The sequence below is a fragment of the Choloepus didactylus genome, chromosome 3 (genome assembly GCF_015220235.1).
Source record: "Choloepus didactylus isolate mChoDid1 chromosome 3, mChoDid1.pri, whole genome shotgun sequence".
NCBI classification, from domain to species: Eukaryota; Metazoa; Chordata; class Mammalia; order Pilosa; family Megalonychidae; genus Choloepus; species Choloepus didactylus.
This window is the reverse complement of record NC_051309.1, coordinates 221,399,942-221,425,302: the sequence shown is the minus strand read 5'-3', so window position 1 is coordinate 221,425,302 and position 25,361 is coordinate 221,399,942. Positions and strand designations below refer to the sequence as shown.

Genomic DNA, 25,361 nt, shown 5'->3' with positions numbered 1-25,361 from the left:
GATGAGGCAAGGGAGATGAGTGGGACAAAAAATTTAAGGACCCCGGGAATTCTCATTAAATTTCCTCACTCTAGCCCCATCCCTGATATCACCACAGGAAAGGAAGGTGCCTGTCCTAAAATCTCCTGATAGGAGAGAGAACTTGGTGCAGGGAGACCCTTTCTAGTCTTTAAATCCATGCCCCCCCTGCCCCCATGAGAGATTCCCTCTGGATCAGACTGAGCTGGTTGTTGGTTTCTGTCTCCCTGTTCTGGCAGTTGGAGGAGTGGAGAAGGCACATGTTATTCTTGTTTCCTGATACCCAGTGTAACAGACTCTGCTGGGCGATGCCACCTATCAGGGACAAGCCCAGTGTCACATCCAGGCCAAGCACTTAACGCTCTCTGGGCTCTCTCTAGTTCCTTAGTGCTTTGACTGTGGGGTCTAAAAAAATAAAACCTTGGGACGTCAATTATGCATCACAAAGAATTCTCTATTGAATTTTGTCTTCGAAACACAACTTACTCAGTTCAGTTAGTATGGGGATCCTTCGGTATTTTGACTTCCCATGACTGTCAGTTGAGTTCTGTGTAATCCCCTCTGTAGGGACAGACAACAACAAAGAAGGAAAGAGATGACAAATGCAAACAGAGTGGCTTGCAAAACTTGACTAGGACATAAAAAACATCATGTAACTTGGTGCTTTATCTTAGCAATGTTAACTCTTATGCCTAGATCCCAAAACCTTTTCTATTTTTTTTTTGGGGGGGGGTGGTGAAAAATATTTGAGCTTTTGTCAATGTTTCCTTTTGAGAAGTATGTGTCTGGGTAGGAGGGGGAATGTGTGTGTGTGTGTATTTTCTAGAAGACCCCTCAAATGAAGTAATAAAAAGGCAAAGCTCTCCCAAGAGTAGCTTACTGACATTATTACTAAAATATGGTTATTCCCCTGGAGTGGTAGGGTTGGGTAATGGTTTGGTCGGGCAGTGACTGGAACCACGTCGATTTACTTGCAGAACTTTAAGGAACCTGTAAATGAGTAAGTGGGGTTGCTCCATGAGTGCTTTGGTGACGTTCCCACTGGCTCCTGCCTCCTGGTGCTTCTTGTCTCTTCCGACTGCTCTTGGGGCTGATTCCCTGCTCCCGTTTTCTTTCTTCTCAACGAGACTGTCTGCCTCTGTCTCTCTGATTAGAACCTTCCCCTACCCTGGATGCCTTGGGAATTCTTTAAAGCCTGTGATGGGTTGTCACTTGGGGCCCTTGACCGCTGTGCTCAATTTATAGGCAAACTTTCCTCTTGCCTCAGGAGATAAGGCATCTCGACTCCAAAGGAGAGCTCACACACAGGGCTAGCCTGGAACCCAGCTTTCTGACGTGGTGAACAAGGAAGGGTCAAAAAAAAGTGTAACACCACAATGTTGGTCCCCAGGTGAAACAAAAAATAAAGAAAAGGGAAGAGAGAGGTGCAAAGCTAGGGTCCATTAAAAAAAAAAAATGAAAACAGTTAGTAATTAGGCTTTAAAACTGTGGGTTACTGTTCTTGAACTTTTCTGTGAATGCTATGTAATGGGAAAAATATCGGGAAAGTTAAAATTTGACTTGTAATTTCAAATTCTCTGCTGCCTTTGAAGAGGGTGTGTTCTTTGGAGGGTCCTTTGTTTACTGAGCTAGAAAATTGGTAGAAGAGTTGGGGGAGAGTATAGAGTGAATGGAAATGATCAATGTGGATAAAACAGCCCAAGAGAGGCAAAGGGAGGGAGATGGGTGATCTGGACACTGAGGTGGGAAGTGGAGAACAAAGAAAGTCCAAAGAAAGTCCAAAGGGTTGGTTTGTTATTTATTTATTTATTTTTGGAGGATAACACCATGTGCTAGGATGTTTAATACTTCCTCCATCTCCCCCATGAAATACTCAGTAAAATAGCCACTTAATCAAGAGTAGAGCTGAACCCATTTCTAATACTCACTAAAATTCTGGGTCGTGCTTTAAGGTGGATACAGGATCAAAAGAAGCAGCTCCATGTGAAAAGCCCAACACCTCTGGTTTACAGACAGAACGAGCAGAGACCTTAGGAATTTAGTAAATTCCGTTTTAGATGCTGAAAGGGAAGCCCAGAGGGCTAATCCAAATTCAGGCAGCTCTTTCAGAGGTAGGATTGCATCAAAGGTTGACAATCAGATCTCCAGATTCACCAGAATACCTTATACTGTTTTTATCCTAAAAATATCTCTGGAAATTCCACAATGTGGGAAGAAGTTAAGGGATTGAGCTTCCCTTTGCTCCTGGAATTGTGCGAGATGCTTTGTGTGCCCTTCCTGCCTGCCTGCCTGCTTTCCACAGGTATTTTCACTTCCACCTCCATTCCCTGTTCCTATTGCATACCCTGATGCATGCCACGTGTTACAAATACAGAAGAATTCCAGGTAACGATGGGTACTAAGGAAATAAACAAACCTTTATGGGTCGCGGTTGAGTGAGGGAGGTGGAGTTAGATAGGATTCGGAGGGAGGGATCCCTGACAAAGGAACACAGTGCAGAGTGATAACTCAAATCCACCTAGGTGGGTTGAACAGGATAAGAACCTCAACATAAGAAAAACCCCGTATAACAGGATGCAAAAACTCAGACTCCTCACTGGTCTGCAAACCCGACATGGTTTTTCTATAGTTACCTTGGGTCATCATTATAGTGTTTAAAAAAATAGAGAACTGATATTATCCGATAAATATTCGTGGAAGATCTTTCTGGCGGCCATGAGCCGTAGACACGGTAGGGACCTAAGAATGATATAATTGTCACATCAAATTTGTGAATTAAGTAGGTACATCACCTTTGAAGAGGAGGAAACTGAGGCCCAGGATTGACATACCTTGCCCAAAATCGTATGCATAGAATTTCGTCCCCAAATCAGCACCAGCTTCAAAGCTCTTTTCAGTGCACCTCTTTTGCAGCCCTATTAAAATACACAAATTCAATTTATTGGCATTTTCAGTGAATTAATGAGATCAGTTTCCCTCAAAAAGGAAATGCCTCAAATTGGAAACCCTGCTTTGAACCCCACTATCTGCTTCCAGTTCCCTGCTAATAAAGGACTTAAAAAATCCTGAGAGTTCAAGGCAAATGTTCTAATTGTATATAGGCGCCTCGACGTCAGCTGAAAGGACTGCTTAAATATCTGCTTTTGACACTGGCTGAAGGACAGCCGCTGAATTTCTGCCTGTGCTCTATCTTTCCTTGTGGAGCAACGGTTAATTTGAATATGTGTCAGATCCTAGCCTGGATATATTTTACTAATGTCAATATTTTTGCTTTTTAATAGTACACAGTACTATACCTGAAATCTTCCAGGCTGGCAGGGTGCTATTACAAAAGATTGCATAATTGTAGATTACTACTGTACATTTAAATTTCAGTAGCATATTAAGTTGTCAGACTTAATTACTGTTATATGTTTAGATTATGCCACCAATTATTTAGTTCGGTACCTAGGTTTGCCAACCTGTTCTCCTTGTGTCTTGACAGGGCAGTAATTAGAGCATTACTGAAAAATCTAAAATTTTCCGTGGAGATGTCCGGGAGGTCTGGGTTTCACACTGATCCTTTGGAGAGCCTTCACTCTGCTGCTCCACATCCCCACATTGCATGGAATGGCTGCATAGTCCTAGAAGGTCCTAGATGTATGTCAGTTCATTACGGCCATGAAGATATGGGAAAGTCCACTGATCCCATAGAAACCTCACCTTTATTCCAGGGCAACATTTCCTAATCTCAGTTCTAGTGATATTTTGTTCTAGATCCTTCCCACTGGAGCTACCCTGTGATGTCCTGGGCTTTGTCAGATATTTAGCAGCATCCCTGGACTCTACCCACTGGTGGCACAGCCCCAGCTGTGACGACCAGATCTGTCTCCAGACATTGCCAAGTGATCCCTGGTGGGCAAGTTGAGAATAGCTGTTCTAGGGGAGGAGAAAGAAATATGCTCATTGGTTAGTTTTGCTTTGGTGCTTAGTGCAGAAGATGTGCCCTACTTCCCAGTAAAATTCCTTTATTCATATTTTCAATTCCCAGAGTGGAGTGTTCCCATTTTCACTTCCTATGTATGGCGTGAGAGGAGTGACATGAAATGGAAAGAATGATTAAGGGAACCAAATAGGCTTCTTGGAGAACTCCAGGTAAATGCCTATGGTGGTTTTGCTGAGTTATGTTCCTGAGGGATGGTCAAATGTCTCCTATAAAGGGGCTTAAAACATGAACATGGCTTTACAGATGCTACAGGACCAGATGAGCCAACCTGACGACCTTCACTAAGTGGGTCTTCAGAGCTTGTCTCGACCTGGATTTCTACATCACCCAAGGCCTGTGATGACATCCATACAAGGAATGGTACAAGGCTTACACAGTAAGGTTTTCCCTAAACTGTCTTCTTTGTCTTTGGGGAGAGTACCTATTCATAGCAATTAAAATCCTTTTACATTCCTTCAGTTCCTCTTCCTTCTTTCAACCCGTTTCCTTCTCTCCTTTACCTCCTTCTACCAAACTAATGAGCTGCTTGGGACAATCTTCAGCCTGTAACAGAGGACCTTGCACGTCATACAAAATCAACATATTTTGTTGAATGAATGAATAAATAAATGAAAGCGTGAAAATCACTGAATATATAGGAAGCAAGAATTGGAATCCTAGGCTTCTATCTTTCTAGCCTATAGAGAAGGTGAGATTTTAAAAAAATTTAATAGGAAGGACAACTCACACAAACCATTAATTGCATGGCTTATGGTGTTGCTAGTTTATCCCAGGCTCATATCATGTAGGCATTTTATTGATGATATTGCCTATAAACTGAATACTTCTTTTCCTTTTTTTTTTTTTTTGTCCACATACAGAGCGGAAAGCGTGTGTGTGTGTGCGTGCGCGCACACGCACACACACACCAATTTGTGTAGATCCGAGGAGTGGCTCCAATTGCTAAGCTAAGGATTTATGAGGCAGAATTACCACACTGTTTGGACTTTCAGATTTGCTAAGCAGAGCTATGGTTCACACCTCCTTAAAATGGCTTTTTGGGGCACTCTGTATCCACTAAGTACTTTATTGTTAGTTCTGTCTTGCAAAGAAACACTGAAAAGCTGGGTGCCGAGTCGAAGTTAGGTTGCTTAGTCAAGATGTGTCAGATAGCTGGCTCAGTCCACCCAGTAGAGATTAGATAGATTATCGGTTTATTCCCTTGTCCCAAGGACCTTTTATTTTCCTTACCTATCAACAGTGCCTAGCAGTCAGAGAGAGTGATTTTGGTTGCCCTATTTGACTCATGAAAGTATTTAAGTGACAGTCATCATCACAGAAAACTGACAGGCAACTCCTTTGATGTCTGACCTCTCCAAGCTCCATCTAAAGTGGGATAGTTGTAGTCTGCAATTCCCTAAGGGAAGTGGCTGGGTCCAGGGGATTCCAATCATGGTTTACTTTTATGTCTTCAATTGAAAATTAGCTTTAGATACATAATATCCTTCAATAATAGTACCTCCACATTAAGTTGAGTGGCTAGTATTCAAAGTGTAAAGATAGGCCAATATATAAGCCTATTCTCACTTTGGGGATAAGGGAAAGGCACAATTTTGTGGGCACATTTATCTCAGTCACACTTTGAACTATGGACAAACTCCTCTGGAGTCCAGCTTGTTGGCTTATTTGTTTCAATTCAGTAGGGATTTATTAAGCATCTACTAAGTGACAGTAATTGTACCAGGCACCGAGAGAAACGACAAAGGTGAAAAAGACATGATCTCCAGCTTGGAGAGATACCAGCTTCTCTTTCACCAACTCTTTCCAACCTGAAGCTGAAATATGACATTTTTAGTATAGAAATTGGAAGGGACCTTAGAGATAATTTCCTCAAAATTCATATACTGAAATCACCCTGAATATTAAAAGAGAATTATACTTCATTCTCTCAATCATGAAACTAAGAATAGCAACCTGAATGTCTATATGATCCAATAGAATTGATTAAAAATATCTCTTATTGGTTATAATAATGATATCACTTGCTCTGTTCACCAATGTTTAGTAACCACAATAATAATAGCTTTTACAATTCTGTGATTTTTCCTAAAATAGGAAAACAATATTATGTTGTTCCATTTGAAGATGGGTGTCATTCTTTATTGGACTTAGAATTCCAGAGGACTTAACAGTAGGCTACTCCTGTTATGGGATCCTCAAAGCTGAAGAGATCTAGGAGGACATGTGGCACAACCTCTCCTCCTCTCCACAATCTAAGAGCATCAGAGAAGAGCCCGTCCTCCTTCCTTATTCCTCTTCCCGCCAGCGTGGCTGAGCTTACATGGCTCCGAGGGTGTCTGTGCCAAGCAGCTGATCCGCAGGGACCCGATGTTGAGGGTGGCCATGATGGTCTCTGTGTCCACCAGCGTCTGGCTGCTCGAGGGCTTGGATGGGGAGGACAGGACGGCACACATTGAGCATTCCTCTATGTTGACCGCATGGAGATCTCCGGTAAAGAGTGCAGATCCCTAGCGAGAGGAAGCGAGACAGCGGAGGGAAAGCATTATCAGATGGAGGGATTTTATCTCACACCCCAGGGTGTTGGCTCTTTGTTGGGGATGGGATTTGACCCCAAACCTTCACTGACTTGATTTTTTTTGTTTGTTTATCTTTTTTTTTAATTTTTTTATTACACTTTTATTCTGTTCCTGTATATATAATCTAACAATTCCCCTTTTAATCACACTCAGATACATATTTCAGTGCTGTTAATTACATACACAATGTTGTGCCACCATCACCACTATCCATCACCAAAACTTTCTGGTATCAGACACATTTAGCCTTATCTGTCATGCATCTCTTAGTGTGAGTAAGTTCCACAGACCCTTTCCTGAGAGTAAGTTTGGATGACACAAAGGGAAGTGGGGAGGAAGGAGCGTAAGTCCATTTAGATGACTCAAGTGAGAGAAGAGAAATGGAGAACGGGTAACAGTGGCAAGGAATAAGTTCAGAAAAAGAGAGGTTATGGATGTACAGGCATATTTTGCATCCTCACAATTTTGCTAATGGTTGTCCCCACTTTTGCTCCTTGGATGAACCAACAAAGTGGCAGTCGCTTCTTTCCTTTGGCAGAGATACAGCATTAGATATGGTCCCACCTTCAGGAAACTTAGGACTTGATATTGGTAATTCCCAAGACCAGCAGGATCTGGTCATTTTCTTTTCCTTTCTACGGACTAAGCAAAAGCAGGTGATGGGGAAAGGTGCAGGGAACTTTATAGTGGCAAAAAAAAAAAAAAAAATAGCAAATGAAATTTGACTGCTTCTTGAGAGAGCCATTCTTGAAGTTTGAAAAATATTCCCCAAATAGCGCCAGCACTACTTCATGAGAAAGCAAATGCTGTGGTGCATTTCACAGTGCCCATAATGGGCTTTTCTTCCAGGCAAATGGTGGCATATAGACCAGTTAAGGTTCAGGGAAATATATAATTTCAATTGCGATACCACATAAGCATAATGGATCCCTTGTTCAAAAATGTAAGCCCAATTCCTCCTCCTCATGTATCAACAAGGGATCATGTGGGATCATGTAGGATCATGTGCTCTAGTAGAAAAGGCAAGAAAGAGCACAAATCTGGCCAATGTTAGCCTAGATTCATCCTCAAAGCCAGAATCAGACTCAGAAATACTGCAGAGAATCTCGTATTTGTACAAGGTCATAAAACATGGTGATTTGAGAATAGACTCGGGAGCCACCATGCTTGGACTTAAATCTTAGTTCTGTTGCTTTCTGGCTGGGTGATCTCGGGCAGGTTACTATCTCCATGTCTAAATCTTAACTTTTTAAATACCTACCCCATGGGCTTATTTCGAGGGTTAAATGGGTCACTCTATATAAAATGCTTAGACTAGTTTCCAATATGCAGTAAGCACTATATAACAGCAAGCTCTCTTGATTATAGTTATTATTACTATTTTTACAAGTACTGTTACTTTCATTATCATTTTAAATGTGTGCTATCTCTTAGGCGACACTTACAGGCAGAATGTATATCTGCGGAAAATTCCGGAGAAATTGCCATTCTCTCTGCAGATAATCCAGAGATCCAATGAACACGATGTCCTTCAGCTCCTTCAGGGTGTAGTTGCTAGCTCTCAAGGGCATTACAAAATTCCGAAGCCCCATCAGGGTCGAGTGAGCATCTCCAAAGACACACGCTACGATGTGATTCCGAAACTCGTGTTTCGTCTTGTCAGTTCGTTTCTAAGCATAAACATGCCAGAATCAGGTCATTTTCAGAAATAAGATTAGGTTCCTCAATGAGGACTCCCTCCTCCTACCCCATCTCTTCCAAGTATATCCAAAGCTGTCCCTTCGTAAGGTTCATAGGATTTTGTAATTTGCTTATAAAAATGGAACTTATACATAAGTGAGGTGATTAGACTGTTTATCTTTTTGTGGAGTTCCTTGTTACACTTTATTTTTTTAGTTTTCTGTTAGTCTGGAATGCATCAGTTAAAACTCAGGTCAACATCACTTCTCTGGGTCTGAAATCACTGGACAAAATGGAGGAAATCTCTCTTATTTTCATTATATGCTTTTAGTCTTACATGTAGTATAAAAAGATTCATTGAAAACTTGAGACAGTCCAAATTCTGGTAAGCTTAAGTCTCCCAGTAAGCCCTGAATTTTACATCAAGTTGGACAACAGGCACTGAACCATATGAAATTGTTATTTTTGTGGGTTGCAGAGGATTGAATATTGGCAATTTCATATGGTTCACACCAACACGTTGAACTGCTATAGTAGACTCTTTCTAGAATCAAGGAAACTCATCATGCAAAGTGTCCAAAGTAAGTGTCAAGGCTGTAAAAATTTCATTTGATCCCCAGTGTTTGAAGGTCTTATACTGACTATTAGTAGTGTTGTCAATGGTAAACATCTCCCCAATATTTCCAAGTTGTAAACAAAATAATATACACCCCAAATGTTTAGATTAGGTTTCTCCCACATTCATGGGGACTTATAAAAGTAATATTCCTGTAGGAAATTTATTTTAAGCCTGTATCTAATTTCTTTCAGGGAATGAGCTGGTATCTCATTTTATGATAATGGGGCATATTAGAAAAATACTGGTCTTGGAATCAATTTTATATTCTGGTTCTATCAATTGTCAAATATATGATTTTGAATAAATTACTTAACACCTCTGTGACCCTCAATTGCTTTATGTTTAAAATGGTTAAAAAAAAAACATAACAAAAGGTAATTTCATTGTTGAAATTCAGTAATACTTCGAAAGTACACTTGTTCAATAACTATTAATAACTTCTAACAAAATCTGAATCTTATCAAACTTCCTAGGCTTCCAAAGGAGACGTGCAAGCTGGTAGAGAAGAAGGAAAATGTATTGAAAAGCATTTCACGTTTGAGTGTGTTCTATGTTCCTGGCACACAAAGACTCAAGACATTTCAAATGGGTATTTCATTCTTTCTTAGGTCGGTCCTTTGCTTGTGTCTAGGAAGCATGGGGTGGATGAAATCTAACAGGATAGATGGTAACATCAGCCTCCTAAACAATTAGTTTGTCAAATTAGCACAGACTGGGAAATACTCTTTCCAAGGGAGCTTTCTCTGGGAGGGGAAATAAAGCTACTTGTCTGGAGGGCCTCTCTAGGAAGTGATTTGAATCTTAACCAAATCTATTAAATAATTGTCTCCAGCTAATCTGATTAGTTTTAACTTGAATAATGAAGCCTCTAAAGGTATTTAGTGTAGCATGCCTGAAGTCCAACAATTGCTCTTCTGAGTAGAACTAAACAATTAGAAGCAAGATACATGGCATAGTCCATTAATGGGTACAGCTAGAGAGGCAATTTCTCCAAGAAACTGGCACAAAACATTCTCCCAATTGAAAAAGATAGTGGTGGTGGAGGGAGTTGAGAGGAGGATGTACTATTTATTCTAAGCAACTAAACCAAGAGCAAAGGTTCCCCAGATTTTTCAATCTGGCCATTTCTCCTATAAGGCTACAAGTTGGAAAACCCTTAGAATTTTTAAAACTAGAAGGCCTTTCTAAAGACTCAGTCAGCATTTTGAACTATATTCCACATCAAGGATCATAAGGGAAATATCTATCATAGCAACTTGTCTGTGCGCATAATAAATATGGCCTAATGAAATGTCTGATATTTCTCTTCCTTGATCTCTCGGATGCTTCAATGTGCAACCGACTTCCCAACCTTTCCAAAGCTTTGCCTCCCACTGAAAACATGTTTGGCTTCCTGCTCAACGGATGTTTATTTTACTTAGTTTAGAATAAGCCATATTTGCTAAAATGGTGAGTTTTAGCAACCCTAATAGTCTTTCAGTTGATATGACAGCTCTGACAACTTTGTGCTTCTGATCAAATGATTGATCGTGCTTTTACAAAATTTGGAATGTATTCTGTCAGGACACTGGCACTGAGCCTCAAGGATGTTGTTTGTGTGTGTGTGTGTGTGTGTGTGTGTATGTGTGTGTGTAACAGAAAAAGTGAATTAAACTACTTTTGGAAAGCAAGAAATATATATTTATAGAATTATCAATTAAACATAGGTGAAAAAACAATATAGGGTACATACAAAATACAAGCAATCATTTTATTAGTTAAATTTAATAGCTACTGCCAGTAAGATAGACCCCTAAGATTATACTTGAGTTTCCAGCTCTGGAAAATGAAAATAGATGGGGATGCAGAAAGACAGTGCCAAAGGCTTTTTACATTTTAGTTTCAGGCACTTCAGTGAGCTGAGTTGATTTGTCAGTCCTTGAGAAGGCAGACACAGAACTCAGGTACTTGTACCTACAATGAGATATTTATTTACCTACAGGTTGCCTGTAGAAGTCCTGGTCTTGGCTACTGTGAAATACGAGTACAGCTATTTGGAATAAAAACCACTCTGGAAAAATCTACGCTTTGAAACCAATAAGTTAGGGTATTGCTTATTTACATTAAAAAGGAAAGACGGCAAAGTTCTTATAAACTGTAGGTTTCCCTGGTGCATTTAAATTAATTAGATTTACTAGTAAAACAGCAGAGTTTCAGGAGAATATTATTCTGAGTAACTGAGTCAGCTAAACTGTTAATGGAGGAAAGAAGTAGCCCAAGGCACCTAATTGTTTTAACCTCAGCATATTACCTACAAAGTCCTTGTCAAGTGTCACATCTGCTACCCTGCATATCATTCACTGTGCTGGTGAGGCATGTTTTTCCTTCAAAATTCACAGTTCACCAAAGACAAAGGGCAGGTGCTCACGACTAGGGGGAGGTCGTCCTTGACCCCAAGAGAACCTTAATTTTATCTGAGATTTGATGCAAAATCGCTTACCAGAATCACCTTTTCCAAAGACACGGATTTGCACCAGTGATATGTCCCGCTGCTATCGAGTTGGTCAGTCTCTTCTCTCTCATCCGGTAAAGCCCTAAACAGGGAGAATGGAGAGTTAGTCTGAGAACATTTGGGGCTCCAGTGGGACAAGATCGTGAGGCTCTTTATAGCCTTGGGTCCAAAGTGGAGAGTAACCTAGTTAGGAAAATCACCTCAGGTCTGTGAGACTCCAGAATAAATGTTTATGTCCGATGAACACCAAGAGCTAAATGTTCACACCATATCACAGCTGAAGACATAGTAAACACTTGTGGCACAAACCCCATCAGTTGCTCTTTTTTACCTTAGATTAGATGCATTTTGAGGGTAGTTATGTATGCTCTTAAATTTGCCACCGTCACGAGGTCACCATTGCTCGGGGAAGATCATGAAAGGTTTTGGGCAGCTTTGTACAGAATTTAAAAGGCTGTGGGAGTTGGAATCATGGGAGACATGTCTCTCCTTAGACTGCTTTCCTCACCTCTTCTTTCTTTCTTCTCTTTGTGTATGGAAAGATCCTTACTTATTAAAGGCATTCTTGCATTCTTTGCAGTTTCTATCACTGGCCTGCATTTGACTGTACTTTGCTTTATCTTGTTCTAGGTCTTCACAAAGCCCCCATTTGATCACCCCACACTGCAGCAACATACAATGCTTGCAGTATAATATATTTAGTTACTGAAAAGAATTAGACGGTCTTTTGAAAAATCCCATCACATCCTAGGGAAGTCATATTTACTTGTTAGAAAGTCAAGGAAACCCTTCTAGAATTACAGATAGTGTAGGGTTGGAAAGGACCTATAAAACCCAGGAGAATTCTGTAGCTGAGGCTACAGAAACAAACAAACAAAAAAACTTCAAAATCCTGATAGCTTAACACAACACAGGTTATTTCTCACCTATCCTACTTATTTTACTCAGGAGAGCAGGTGGCACTGCTCCCACAGCCACTCAGAGCCTTAAGCTGACAGAAGCTTAACCATTTTATGGCCACAAAACCTGGAGCTTGTGTCTTCCTCAATCATCAAGGCAGGGGAAGAGAAAGAGACCAGAGAATCAAGCCCAGCCTTTTAACCACCTTGGCCCGGCACGACACACCTCATTTCTGCTCACATTTCATTGACTAGAACTAGTCACATCCCTGATAATTTTAAGGGGTTGGGGAACATGGAAAGCAATTGAATTATATGATAAGCTTTTCTGTCTCTGGTAGACTTTAAAGATCACCTCCCTCATTTTATAGAGAAAAAAAAAAAAAAGCCAAAGAGCTAACAAACTGTGAAGCTGACACTTGAACATAATGCTAAGGCTGAGATTACTGGTGCTTGCAATAGCCGGTTCTTTTTTCCTTGCTGAGTACATGAGCAGGTAGATAGAGCCACAACTACTTCTGTCCAGTGAACTGTGAGAAACGATGGTTGCAGTGGTGAGAAGTCCCTGAGGACATGAGTGACTATGTGGAGGAGAACACACTTGCCTCTGTGATCCATGTTGGATGTGGACCATGAATGAGAAATAAACTTTGTTGTGTTAAGCCTGAGATTTCAGGCTTCTTACCACAGCATAAGCCCATCCTGTCTTGACCAACACAAATAACATTTTCCAAAATACATGTTCCACAGAATACTAGTAACTGGAGGAGTCCTGAGGAAATGTTTTCTGTAGTCAACTAAAAGCATTTGAGAAAAATGCCCGCTCTTGGAGAGTCACACAGCACTGTAGCATATGAAAGTTTCTAAAAGGTCGTGCACGAAAGAAAACCTTGAAAATTGAATAATCCAATATTTCCTAGACTTATTTGAGCACAAAACTTCTACTACTTATCTAGCTAGTTACTTAAAATTATCTGTTACTATCCCTTGAAACGCCTTTTGGGACATACTGTGTTCTGTCACACTTTAAGGTTAGCCCTGGTAATCGTGGCTCATGAAAACACTCTCCTGTGAGTATTTGCCGTATGTCCTGGGAGAAATACAAACCTATTGCTCTCTCATGCTGACAGGTTAGGGGTTTTCTGGATGAATTAATATAGTTTGTTGTATAACACGTGGCTCAAAGACACAGACTCCAACATAATGACAAGCAGTTGTGCTCTCCTCCACCAGCTTAGCTTCTAAAATGTTGTCCTAATGATTTACCAGACAAAGGAACTTACTCAAACTTAGATTGGAGTGTCAGACCTAAACTAATGGCATAGACCCTCACAAACTGAGGTGGAGGGATGAGGCACCAGAGGAGGGGCTGGAAAAGCAGAGAGAATGATTGCTCAGACTGGCAAAGACACAGAGCATTCCTTTATTCTCCCTCCACTTAAGACCTACCCAGAAACTTGGTGGGTTCTAGCCACTCACCCAGACAGAAGATGTTGAATGTCAGCCATGGGTTCAGCTTGACTAACATAGGTTACATTCTCCACTCAAATTAACACACTTTTTGGTGGTTTAAATACCCATGAGTCATGAACCCCAACTCTGAGAGTTCCAGAGGCTCCCTTAATAGTATAAGGCAGGACCATGGTGATGGCTTTATGCCAAGCTTATTAAAGACCCTCTCCAGGGAATGTACCTGGGGTCTGAGTCTGGTTTTGATTTTTATCAGGATTTAGAGAACAGTCTATTTTACTTATTCATAGAACCCTTCTCTCCACGTTTAGCTTCCTTTGTATTTCTCAAAATACAAAGGGTTAGGGTTAGGGTTATTATCTAAATAATACTACCTAAATAATAATAGGGTTAGGGTTATTACCTAAAGGCCCTAAGAAGCCTTTGTATTTCTCAAAATATATAAAATGTATGCATGTGTTTATATATGTATACATATATATGTGTATATATGTGTGTTTTTCCTTTTTTTTTTGCACCCAAGTTGGTGTCTTTCATGGACACCTTGAAAGTAATTTGGAAGTAGCCACCTTACCTTTAGAGAATGGCTTCCTGCCCTCTTGCTTCAGCTTGCATGTCTATGGCTAGTAGTGACTTTTCTTCAGGTCACTTTCTTTAGCTTTTTCCCGCCTCCCTCCTTCTCCCCTTCCCTACAGTGATGAATGAAGAGTTCTTGGTTTGGTGATTAAATAATGCTCTTTTGGCAAATGGAAGCTGATCTTCTCACAAGCACATTTTAACTTGACTCAGAATAGCAAATCAATCACTGTACACATTTCTATCGTAATAAAAAGCATGATCTATGCAACCAGCTGTCACAGACCACATCTTTCTTCATCCTGATGTTGTGGAAAACAGAAATGCCTTAGAGGAAACACCTGTTGGAGACCCGCACAAAAGAAAAGGCTTGGAGGAGACCCACTTCATCATAAAGGCATCCATCTGGTGTCCTCGCCAAAGCAAGACCTAATGCAGTTTAGATCATCATCCCTTAAATAAAGCTCCCTTCTGCCATATGCTTTGCAAATGACATGATCCATGCAGAAATATATGCTCCAAAAGATACACATAAATCATCCTTGAGAATGCTCAGAACTAGCAGTCTTAGATCTGGGAGCCAAGGAACAGAGCGTCAAGGCTGATGGTGTTGGAGAAAAAAGGGAACCAGGGCATCATCCAGGACATTCAGGGCAAAGAGATGCCACACCCTGACCACAGGGGCAGTCTCTTGGGTGAGGGAGTTTTGTGTGTGGGAGAGGCTGTCAAGAATTGTGGTGAGACTTATTGGGATAGCATCCAGAGGGCATGTTTGGAATGACGGTGGGGTGGTTGGTTCACTGGGTCATGAGATATACTTCCTATTGCCAAAGCAACAGTGTGGTACTCCTGCCTGGGAGCCTCCAGGGAGGCACTGAATCTTGAAATGTCTTCAGTCCGGTTTCTCCAACTTCCTTCCTCCTTTGGAAGTTGATAGGTAGAGTGTGCTGGATGAGAGCAGTTTTGGCAGCCAGTCTGCTTGTGGGTGTACAGAGCAGCACCTTTCTTTTCTGATGACTGCCATTCTTCTGGCTGCTTTGACCTGTCTTGAAGCCAATGTCTTCTGAACAAGTGCTTGATCACACTATAGCCAAGGAGCCAAGGAAGGCAGGCTTTCCTCTCTGCTCTTTGGAATCACTCTGCAGAGAATTTGTATTCTCCCATGTGTATAGCAATTTATCCTATATAAATTCCATTACTTAAGGGAAAATATAACTGAAGGACCCTGTGCCTTTGATTTCCAGTGGTGGTGCCTGATGAAAGCAAGACCTAACCATGTAGGAAAACCTCCATTAAGAACATAAATTAGGTTTCATAGTGTCAGGCCAAGAAGCATGGTTTCCAAGACCATACGTATGTTGCTATTTTTGATTTCATCTTAAAGACTTAACCCAAATTGATCTTGATGGTGATCTTCCAATGGATGAGATTGTCCACCATTCACAATATCTATTAGAAAGCTCAGAAAGCACCTACATTTCTTCTCTTCTTCACATCTCCATTTTTGGATGTGTTAAGGAATCCTGGCCTTGGGTCCATTCCATTTGAAACCTCTTTAAGACTCTGTAGGAGGCTTGTAAGTTTTTAGCACAGTGCTGTCTGGTCTGATGCAGGAAAATATATTTTTTGCTCAAGACTTGAGTTAAATGGAAATGAGTTTCATAATGTCCCAGGCTGAGTGTTGGGAAGGAAACGAGAAATGTGTCTGTGTCTAGGTGTTTCAGTGTCCTTCTAGGTGTGATCTTTGGAAAATCCATTGCCACTGTCTCTTGAAGGTAGTTCCCACCAAAAATGGAGGGAAAGCCCTCAGTCCCTGGCTGCTTTGGTGATGCCAACAATTCTGTACCTTAAAGGCTATAGCCACTTTCCTTCCAGTAATTTTATACGTAGCACCAAGGCATTTAAATCCATACCTGACCTCAAAATACTCATTTATTGTCAATTCTGATTATCCTGTTATGTGTTTGGGATAAAGACTATCACCCTGATATTTGGAATATGGTAGCAGGTTGCATAATCAGTGCTTCTTTACTCTATCCTGCTTCACATTGAGTCTCCTCTGTCTCTCTGTCTCTCACACACAAATGAGTGTGCGTGCATGCATATGCACACACATACATGCATACAGACTAGACATATACTACGGTCAAATCTCAGAATATGAGCCTAATGTTTATCACCACATTGTGATTTCATTTCCATAGGTTTCACCTGGTTGCCATTTACTCATTACATTATTTTTACCTTAGAGGGAAATTTCAGGTCTAATCAAATGGATGCTTTTTTACAGTCCACTTCCTCCTAGGACCTTGTGTCTGAGCCAGCTGTGAGGCTTCCTGTGATGTGGGAAATGTTCAGGACCAAGCAATCCAGCAACCAGTGGAAGAATCTCAGGATGGTTAAGAGCGCAATTCACATTCCCTGTTGGAAGGGCCTCTGTGCTCACTTCCTTCCCCCTCCCACCCCTGCATTAAAAACATGTACCAGGCTCTGCACCTTCCCTGTAGCTTGACTGGATATCCTTTCTGATACTCATTTACTGGATAAAACTTGCCATGAAATCTCAGGGGACATAACAAAAGTCGACAGCAGCTGACTATCTCCAATGCACCCTGTCCTCTTAGCTGTTCTTCTGGAAAAATCTTAGGAAACTATTTGGGAAGGAGAGAAATAATGAATCCATTTGTCTGCTAGCTAGAGTGACCAAGCATCCTGGTTTGTCGAGGACTGGAGTTCCAGTGCCAAGACTGGTCACTCCACTGCCAGTATGGGGACAATTCTCCTTGCTAATTTAGAAAGCTCCTGGGGGAGGGAAGAAGAAGGAATGAATAACAAAACACCTGAAACACTATGTCCAGAAAACCTTCTACACCTCTATGTTTAAAGATGAGTTTGGTTGATGTTCAATGGAAGAAAGGATACTTGGGTGGCCATAGCCCAACTATTGCATATTGGGTTCTAGTAAATTATATTTTCCAACCTTGCTCTGGGGTTCCTGGTATCTCCTGATTCTTTCGTATAAATAAAGTCTTCATAAAGTTAGTGTGGAATTATAAACTCTAATAGTAAAGACTGTAGGTATGATAAAAGCCATCTGCAAATGACATTTTAAAAAGGAGATGCATTAAAATTCAGGACACCATTGTACTCGGTGTAATCTTATTTCAGCCTACATTAGAAGAATGTAAACTGTGTTCTAAGGTAAACCAAATCAGAGTGTTCTATTCGCCTTTAACTGCTGCTTTACAGATGGTTTATATCAAATCCATGGCCTCTGTTTCCAATGTTTATGATTTAAAATCTTCGCAAAGACATTTTCCACTCTCTTGCTTAGAAGTTAGATCTGAGGTCAGAGTGGCCCCAGCCCAGGTGAAGGTGAGAAGAAGATGGTATTTCTATTAGATAAACTTATCTGCATCTGAGCTCACATTTGAGCATTTCCCTGCTAAGCTTTGCTTTATTTGTGATGAGTAGAAACCGACAGCTTTTCTGCAGAGCATTCTCTTATGAAAACACGGATGAAGGCATCTCAGAACTTAAATTGTTACCAGACGGAAGATCAAGAGCAAAGATAAAAAAGACAATTCCCTTCCACCTCACCCTTCCTCGGCCCATGATCCATTTTAGTCCCTCTATATTTAAGGGCATTGCATTTGAGATTTCCTACCATGTGCATACAAATGCAACATGATCCAGAGATGCGTTTGATAAAGCCCTAGGCTGTGCACTGGCAGAAGAGCCTGTGGCTTGAAGCAGCCTCAAATCCCAGAGCAACAATCGTCTCAGCCAATCTTTTCAGCAGCTCACTTTCAAGAGGTTGTATTTTTAGGTGCTCTTTCCAGCACCTGCCCCCTCTCCTTGCAGCACTTTCTAAATATCAAAATGTCAAAGTAAACAGACAGCTTGGTCTAAGTGAAAGTGTTTTTTAATCCCCGCAGACAGTTCTGAGACACAGTTTTTCTGTCCAATGGACAATTAAGTCAGTTACTCTGATACTTTAAATCCTAAAATACATTACTGTGAACAAATAAAAATTCAAGGAAATGGCTTTTTTTTTTCTTTTTACTTCTTTGATGATGTATGGAGGTGTGAAGTAGGAGCAAGAAATTACTGAAAACTGCCTCACTTTTCATTGTATTGATGCATTTCCGAAGGTTTTATGGGATTGAGACTGGGTCAGAGATTAATGTGACATAAATGCTTTCCTTATGCAGTGAGGTGAGAGGCTTGGCTTCAGCAATTACTAACAATAATATCTCCCCCAAAGAAATTAGGATTGGGCAAAAATCGCATCCATCAGCATGTTGCATGTATGTGTGTGTGGATGAGGGTAGGGGTTCAAATTAGAAGGTATAAACTGTGTAGAGGGAATTAAAATAATTCCAGGGTACAGGCAAACGATTGCATGTTTTCCCTAGACATAGAAAGTTATTTGTGAAGTCTTCTTATCCATATGTCTTAGTTTCTCTGAAATCCCTGTGGCTGAATATCTACATGATGACAATTATTAGTGTCCTGGTGAGATCAGATTTGGAAGAACATTTGAAAAATCTAATGATGTGCTGAGGGCCACAGACTTTTAGAAGCCCCGCACATCTGGAAGCCATCACTGGAAGAAAGCCTGTTCAAGAAAGGCCTCTGCGTGTTGTTTTCCTTAGCCCCACCGACCTGTCAAGAAGCGGTGGGGGTAATGGAGATGGAGGCCATGAAGTCCCGGCTCTCCGTCTGCCCTATGTGTTCCATGATGGCTATTTTTAAAGAGTGGTGTGCCTTGATTAAAGGTGAAAAAGAATTAGGGGTCTCTGGTGGGAGGGAAAAGGTTGCAGTTAGTATGCTTTAGCAGGAAGAATGGTTCAAGTTCGGTTGTATTAGGGATGAAAGGGAAGGTCAGGGTTTTTCCTGGGAGAGGAGTCAGGGTGAGATCTCCTTAACAAGGCCAGGTGATCATGAGCACATGTTTACTTAGATATTCCCTAAGCCTTAGCGTTTTTCATTAAAATGAATGAGAACAAAGGGGACAAAGAAGTAGAATATTCCCCTTGCTCTGTTTACCTCTAGACTGAAGATAAGTTTCTGTGGATCATCAAGTCCTCAACTTTCCTTACCATATAGGTGGCACGCCTATCTGGTTTCCTTGAAACTGGGGCTCATTGCAAGAGAAACCACCTGGGTGCCCACCTCTTCCTCCTCCTACTTACCCTCCAGGGGGAGCTTAAGGAGGTCACTTACTTCCTTTGCATTGTTGTTTACTCAGTTATAGACATTTAGATGAGAGAGAAAAAACTTGCTACACACTGTCTGGGAGCTTTCCCATAATTTAAAAATCACCACCAAAACTGAACGCAACTTTTGACAATAAAATTCCTTCTGCAGTCTAACCCGAAGGCCTGCTGCACCATGCCTGCTGATGAATGGGTTTTAACTCGGAACTTTCTTGCCATGTCTCACAGCAGGGACTAGGCTGCCCGATGGACCACCATTAGCCATCCCACAGGCAGAAACGCATGCAGCGTCCTCCTCACTGCTCTTGTGAACCAAATGGAAGATCCAGAATAGTGCATTGTCAAAATTTGGAGCCCAGCAGCTCTGGCTAGTATGGATTAGAATAAACTGACAGCTGTATAGACTATCAATATCAAATAAATAATATTAGTCTTTCTGGTGATCAATTCCTTGACTATTTTGCAAGTAAAATGCTTTCTTATCATCCCTGTCTCTTCCATATCAAAATCTCCATGGATATAGATTCCCAGTAGTGTCAGAGTCTCTTTACTCTGTGAAAGAGTGAAGAACTCGCTTGTTTTGTGAAATTTTCTCCCAGTCTCTTCCATTTGACTATCGTAGAGCAACTGACCCTTTTTCATTCAGGTTCTAGGGCAACAGTCTAACAGTAAGCACACCAAATTTCAGGTTTCTTAATGATACTCTTATTCTACTCTGTTATCCCTTTATCTTCTGTATTATTTTTTGGTTTCAGTGGAAAATTGAAGTTAGGTAATTGTAGTTCAATTGCTCTTTATGTGGGCATTTTCCATCCACTCCTGCTATTCCTAGCTTTCCAACACCTCTTTAAACTAAAACTGTTAGGAATAGTGTGGAACATGATCATTGCCTTTGTCAAATTATCATAAAGCTAATCTTTACCTGTTATTTCCAGACATCTGATACTGGTCAACTTAACTCTCTAGAACAGGGTCAATACTTTTTTCTGTAACGGACAGTTATTTCCAGATAGTTAAGATTTGTGAGACAAGAGGCATGATTGAGGATATTATGTAGGTGCTTAGATAACAAGAAAGAAAATACATTGTAACAATTTTTTATGACAACTAACAAAATATTTATAGTAATAAAGCATTTTGTTGTAATATAGGTTTACTAATGAAAATGAAAGAACTTTTTATTTTACAGGATAGCATTTTGCTTAGTTGGCATTCAAGGTTAGTGTTTTTATCATCAAAAACAATTGTAAATTTCATATGTTAATGCTAATCTGTGATGATATTTAACATGCTTCATCTTTGAAAATATCTTTTCACACAGGTAGACATTGCCAAATACTAACAGCACTCCATGAGCATATGATTCTAATTGACAGTATTTATCCCTTAGAAGACATTTATGGAATTCTAATAGATTATATCTTGATAGTTACCATTTTAGCATGTCATTCAATTGTTGATTAATCACTTCTAATTTAAGGTTGGGTGAAAGCTCCCCAATTGCATAGAAATTTCCTTGCATCAAGGTCCAAACAAATGCTGCTGGAATTGTAGTTTGAGATCAGAAAATATATCCACTTATATCCATTCAAATGTCTATGGAAATAGAGATCTTACTTCTTGTTTTAACTTTTTTGACAGCATGAGAAGTGTATACAGAAGCGTGACATTGTATGCTATTCGCACAATATTGTCATTGTAATGACTATGCAGTAGAGTAAATTCACACATTAGCATGATTTTGCCTTTTAATTTTATGTTGAATTCATTAAGAGAAATTATCAAACCTGCAGCAAATGTTCAATAATAACGGTTGAGGGCAGTTGTTCTCATTCAGAAAAATTTCAATCTTGACCTTGAGCTCAAAAATGTCAAGAAAACTTTACCACTTCTAAGCTCTCAAACTTCTAAGTGGTAGGGCAAGTCAGGATATTCAGTTTCTATTTCTTAAAGAAATTCATAGAACTAAATATGGTGAAGTCCACAAGATCAAATGAACTGCTCTGTTGACACTGCTAGTCCAATAACTCATCATAGATTTAAACATTTTCCACAAAGTATCTGCTGATGAAAAACACAACAAATAACCATAATCTCTAAGCCTCTTGGATTTCCAATGCTTTGTAAATTTTCCAACTGGTCCTTTTTCTTCTCCACACATATTTTAAAGACCATCAGTTGTAATACATCTTAGAAGATTCCACTTCAGAATCTATTGAATTAGTGTTTTCTCAACTCTTTGAAAATATTCTCATCTGTAGTTCTGTACAGACTATTTACAGAGGCTGGTTATACTCCAAAACTCAGCATTGACTTCCCAAATAAGTAACAACTGATCAGGATCAGTAACATCTATTGACTCATTAAGAGCCAATAGAGACCATACAAAATCATTTTTTGTTTTAATTGACTATTGGTATTGCTCCCAGTGTCCTCAAATCTTCAAGCAACTGTTTTCATTGAAAGGCTACTAGTATTAAACAATTTTGTTTTCCTCTGGGCACATTTCTCTGGCTGCTGTAATCAAACACAATTCAATTAACTCATCATCATGAAATGGCTTTATTTGTTTGACTAACAAATGAGTCACTCAGAAACACATTTTGGTTTCAAATTCTGCTGTTATGAGGTATCCTTTATAAATTTTATAATTTTTATGACCATTACTTGACTGTGAGAAATGCTTAGTCTGATAATGTTAATGTATATTACATCCTTTGAGCACATCTATGCTATCATGGCAGAATAAACACAATGCTTTGCCATTGCAAGCCATACAAAAACAGGTGGTGGGCCAGATTTGGCCTGTAGTCCACAGTTTTATGACCCCTTATCTAGTACACAGCCAAGGGCCTGACACCATTATAAAAGAGCATTTGAGCAGTCCTAGTACCTATAACAAAATCCTCTTGACACTTTTGAATGGTACATTTTTGTACACATCATATATAATTCTAAACATTTGATTTTCTGATTTGCAAGTTAAAAGTGGCAAATTATAGTTGAAGAGAGGAACTGCTGGAAAGAGACAGTTTTACATCAGTTTAAGGGACTCTTGGGTAGACTCTTGAGATGTAAACTGCTAGAGTGTTGGAATTATTTCACAGCATACACACAGAGCCTCATGGAAAAGGCAGAGGTCTTATTGGTTCAAGACATTTAAGGAAATCTCTGCAATCATTAGTTTATTCCAAAGCTAAGTGAGCAGAGAATTTCTTGGTAATACATGACATGAGCTGATTTCCAGAGTTGCCACATTATATAATTAAAAATTTCTCATCTTCAACAAGAAATTATGAGACATGCAAAGAAACAAGAATGTACAATCCATATGCAGGGGAAAAATCAGACAATAAAAATTGTCCCAGAGGAAGACTACACATTGGATTACTAGACAAAACTTTTAAAACAGATGATATAAATATATTTAAAGAACTAAGGGAAGCCATATATAAAGAACTGAAAGAAGAAAATTATGAGAAAATTTCACCAAATGAAACATATCAATGAAGAGACAATATAAAAAAACTAAATGAAAATTCTGGAGTTGAAAAATACAACTGAAATTAAAAATTCACTAAGAGGCTCAACAGCAGATTTGAGCTGACAGAAGTAAAAACAAAACAAAACAAAACAAAACAAAAAAACAGCAAATTTGATTATAGGTCCATGGAGATTATCCAGTCCAAGTAACAGAAAGGAAAAAAGAATGAAGAGAAATGAGCAAATGCTCACAGACCATTAAGTATACCATCATACGATAATGGAAGTACCAGAAAGATCAGGGTAAGAGGATCCCTTGTGCATGATGAGCTTCTTCTCTCTCGCTGATTCCAAGAGTCTCTGTATTTGACATTCAACAGTTTGATTATGATGTGTTTAGTTGTGAGCCCTTTCAGATGATCCTACTTGGAGTTTGTTGAGCTTTTTGGATGTGTAGATTAAGGTTTTTTACTAAATTTGGAAAAATCTTAGCCATGATTTATTCAAATATTCTTTCTTTCCCTTTCTCCTTTTCCTGTCTTGTGGAACTCCTAGATGTGTCACTTACAGATGTGTACTACAAGAAATACTAAAGGGAGTCCATCACGATGTGAACAATAACTCAAATCCACATGAAGAAATAAAGAGCACCAGTAAAGGCAATTACATAGATAAATACAAAATAGAGCATATATGTATTTTTGTTTCTAATTCTAGTCTTCTCTTACTTAAAAGGAAAATGTATGAAATACTAATTATAAAGCTATGTTGATGTATTTATAATGTATAAAGATGCAATTTGTGTTACAGCAATACCACAAAGGGGGGAAGAGGAACTGGAACCATACAGAAACAAAGTTTTTATACACTGTTGAAAATAAGTTGGTATTAACCAAGACTATATTGTTATAAGTTAAGATGTTAATTGTAATATACAGGGAAGAAAATAACTTACAAATAATAAAATAAATAACAAGGGAATTAAAATAGTGTTCTAGAAAATATCAATTTAATACAAAAGAAGGCAGTAAAGGAGTAGAGAAACAAAAAAAGCTGAGATGTATAGAAAACAAAATAGCAAACGGCAGACTTCAATAGATAACTATGAATAATTACATTAAATTGAAATGGATTATACTCTAATCAAAGGCAGAGATTGGAAGAATGGTTACAAATATATATCCTGTTTACAGGTTAGATTCAAAGACACAAATAGGTTGAAAGTAAAAGGATGAAAAATGATATACCATGCAAAGAGCAATAAAAGTAGAAATGGAATGGTGATGCTAAAAGCAGACAAAATATACTTTAAGATCAAAATTATTCCTAGAGACAAGAATGGCATTTTATAATAATAAAAAGGTCACTCTTTCAGGAAGATGTGTGTAAACAAATATGCACCAAATGGCACAGCCCCAAATACAAGAGGCAATACTGACAGAACTAAAGGAAGAAACTGACAGTTTAACAACAACAGTTTGGTGCTTCAAAACCTCAATTCCAATAATGGATAGAACAACTAAGTACGAGATCAGTATGTAAATAGAAGACTTGAAAAACACTTATAACTGGACCTAGCAAACAACTTTAGAACACTTCTGCCCCAAACAACAGAAAACACATTCATCTCAAGCACAATGAAACATTCTTGTGGATAGACCATAAGCTTGGCCATAAAACAAACCTCAATATATTTAAAAGGATTGAAATTCTTCAGAGTTTGTTCTCTAACCACAATCAACAACAAAAAAGAAATTTGGGAAATGCACAAATATGTGGAAACTAAATAGAACATTCTAAATAACCAATGGGTCAAAGAAGAAAACCCAAGAGAAGTTAGAAAATATGATGATATTAATGAAAATAAAAACACAACATATCAAAACCCATACAATGTGGGGGGACTTCTGGGGAAGACATTGGAGTAGGGAGCTCTAGGATTCAGTCTTCCCAACAAAACAGCTATTAAACATGCAGGACCTGTCTGAAACAACTATTTTGGAACTCCTGAGGCCAGAAGAACACTGTACAGCTTCCAGAGAAGAGCAGGAGGAAAAGGCTGATTGATTATGGTGCTAAAATGCAAATGCATAAAAAACAATGATAAATATATGTTTTTTATTACATGGAAATACAATATACAAAGATACAAGTGGTAACAAGTACAGAAACTGGTGGGGGGACAGAGAGGTATAGGAGAGGTATAAGTTAAGTTGGTATCAAAAAATATGATTGTGGTTTAATTAAGAGGTTAAATTTTAACCCCATGGAAATCACAAGGAAACAGATGAAAAATATACCCATATAAATGTGAGAAGGCACAATATGGTACAACACACACA

The 25,361-nt window shown here is 39.3% G+C and overlaps 1 protein-coding gene across 1 annotated transcript in view; it reads right to left on the bottom strand.

Annotated features, from left to right (window-relative positions):
• KCNU1 (potassium calcium-activated channel subfamily U member 1) overlaps window positions 1–25,361 on the bottom strand; it is a 170,300-nt gene that overhangs the window by 15,235 nt on the left and 129,704 nt on the right. The window contains 5 exon segments of the mRNA XM_037831539.1: window positions 505–551; window positions 2,580–2,601; window positions 6,324–6,510; window positions 8,025–8,249; window positions 11,358–11,451. Coding sequence (XP_037687467.1) covers window positions 505–551; window positions 2,580–2,601; window positions 6,324–6,510; window positions 8,025–8,249; window positions 11,358–11,451 — 575 coding nt within the window.